Source organism: Pteropus vampyrus, unplaced genomic scaffold (assembly GCF_000151845.1).
Source record: "Pteropus vampyrus isolate Shadow unplaced genomic scaffold, Pvam_2.0 Scaffold50, whole genome shotgun sequence".
Lineage (NCBI taxonomy): Eukaryota > Metazoa > Chordata > Mammalia > Chiroptera > Pteropodidae > Pteropus > Pteropus vampyrus.
This window is the reverse complement of record NW_011888831.1, coordinates 2,232,903-2,234,942: the sequence shown is the minus strand read 5'-3', so window position 1 is coordinate 2,234,942 and position 2,040 is coordinate 2,232,903. Positions and strand designations below refer to the sequence as shown.

The following is a 2,040-nucleotide window of genomic DNA, read 5'->3' as shown; positions in this document are numbered from 1 at the left end:
TATGTGCTCGTGAGATGTACCCACAGCATAGAGAGGACAGTGCCGGACACAGGGTGAGGGTCAGGTGGTAGTTCTGGGGACTGCTGCTGCTGCTGCTCTCTGGTCTCCCTGAGCAGCAGGGAAGTCCTCACCCCCAGCAGGACCCGGGCCCTACGGACTAGAGCGCCTAGGGAATGCAAAACCTGCGTCTGTGGTCTCCAAAGTAAAGTCCACTTAAGGGTCAACGCCTTTTTCCGGTGGGCCCGCAGCCCCTCCCCCAGGCCGCACGTCGCTCTTCCAGGGTCAGGGGTCTCGAACTCAGCGCTTCCCCCACGGCTCGCACCATGTGAGCAGAGAGGCAGGGAGAGCTCTTCTCCTTCGGGGTCTCCGGGGAACCCCACCCAGCACCATCCTGCGGGTCTTCAGGGCTGGGGGTGACCCCGAGCCGGCCCCGCCCCCTCCCCAAGGCCCCGCCCCCGCACGGCGACCATTCCCCGGGCTCTCGGGGTCCGCCCCGCCCTCCTCCCGCCCCTCCTGCCGCCGCTCGGGTGAGCCCAGCCTGGGGTGGCCAGTCTCAACCCGGAGCTGAGGAGCTTGCTTCTCTCCGTGCCAGGCCCGCTCTCAGGCCAGCGTGCCCCGCTTGGCCATGGAGCCGAGCCCCGACGCCACCGAGGCGCGTGCAGTGAGTGAGGCGCTGGGCCGCTACGAAGCGGCGCTGGAGGGCGCGGTACGCGCGCTGCACGAAGACATGCAGGGGCTGCAGCGCGGCGTGGAGCGGCGCGTGGCGGAGGCGCTGCGTCTGGCCGGCCCGCTGGCGCGCACGGTGGCCGAGCTGCAGCGCGACAACCAGAGGCTGCAGGCGCAGCTCGAGCGCTTGACGCGCCAGGTAGAGGCCCTGGGCTTGGCGACAGGGCTGTCCCCTGCGCCCGGCACACCAGGCACGCCCAGCCCTCCGCCCGCGCCTGGTGTCCCGGACCGCGCGCCCCGCCTGGGCTCCGCACGCTTCGCCAGCCACACCACCTTCTCGCTGTCCGGCCGCAGCCAGGTGAGCTTCCAGCGCGTGCCCTGGGGAAGTGGGGCCCGGCAGGTGTCGCCTCCCCGCCTCGCGCCCACCCCCCGCCGCCCCGAGTGCTTGCATCTGCTGGGTTGGGGGCTGTGCCTCCACCGGCCTCTAGGACTTGGTGATGGGAGTCCGGCCGCCACTTCAGAGTTGGAGAAGGCAGAAAAGCACTGTCTTAGCCGGCCTGCTGCACCTGTCTCGGACCCCGTCCCTTCTTCTCCCTTCTTCGGAGCCGGACTCTGTTTGCTGCACCTGTCTCGGACCCCCTCCCTTCTTTGGAGCCGGACTCTGTTTGCTCCGAATTCTGTCTCCCTCTCCCCGCTGTCCTATGACTTTAAGGGCTTGGGCGCTGAGGTCCTGCTCCAAATCACCCGGGGCATCGCTGGCGTGGGGCATCGCTGACGTGTTGGAATGGTCAGCACCCCCTATTCCCCTACCTCCATTCACGCACCCCCCACGTTGCCGCTTCACTGAGGCCTGACGGTTCCGTTACCGATTAACCCAGATTGAGAACTTAAGCCCCTGTGTGTGGGGTGGGGGAGGGGGGTGCGGGGAGGAGGACGCAATCTGTTCCCAGCTCAGCCGTGTTTGGGCACTCTCATTGCAGGGGGCAAATCCCATACTGTGAAGAGAGAGAGAAAAACCAGCCTTAAGCAGTCTCTAGATTCCTGGGCTCAGTGACTGGCCAGAGGCCCACACCTCCGTGGGGGTGGGGCAGAGGCCTGTGTGGACCAGGCACTTTCCTGAGCATGGAGCCTCTTGGAGTGGCTAGTTAGAATGTTTCCATGGTGTGGCCTTTAGGTGAGATTTTCCACTCTGCTCAGGTATGTGCTCTGAGATTGGGTTTCCAGGCTCTAGATAGTCTGCACCTGCTGCCCCTCCTGGTTCAATCTATCAGGCATACAAGTCTCCTGTGCAGGCTGGGCTGCACCTCAGGGGACCAGAGGGAGGGGAATCCTTGCCCTTGGAGGTTTCATTCTGGGTGGGAGATGGCCCTAGAT

At 65.6% G+C, this 2,040-nt stretch overlaps 1 protein-coding gene across 4 annotated transcripts in view; it reads left to right on the top strand.

Moving 5' to 3' along the window:
* The first annotated feature begins 528 nt into the window (after positions 1-528).
* The window catches only part of SMTNL2 (smoothelin like 2), a 20,817-nt gene continuing 19,305 nt past the window's right edge, over positions 529-2,040 (top strand). The window contains exon 1 of one of the 4 annotated variants that reach the window (XM_023530447.1): positions 529-1,024. In XM_023530447.1, coding sequence (XP_023386215.1) covers positions 626-1,024 — 399 coding nt within the window. In that variant the 5' untranslated portion in view covers positions 529-625. The remainder of the gene's footprint in view (positions 1,025-2,040) is intronic. The other 3 variants (XM_011359781.2, XM_023530446.1, XM_011359780.2) reach the window with 3 other exon arrangements.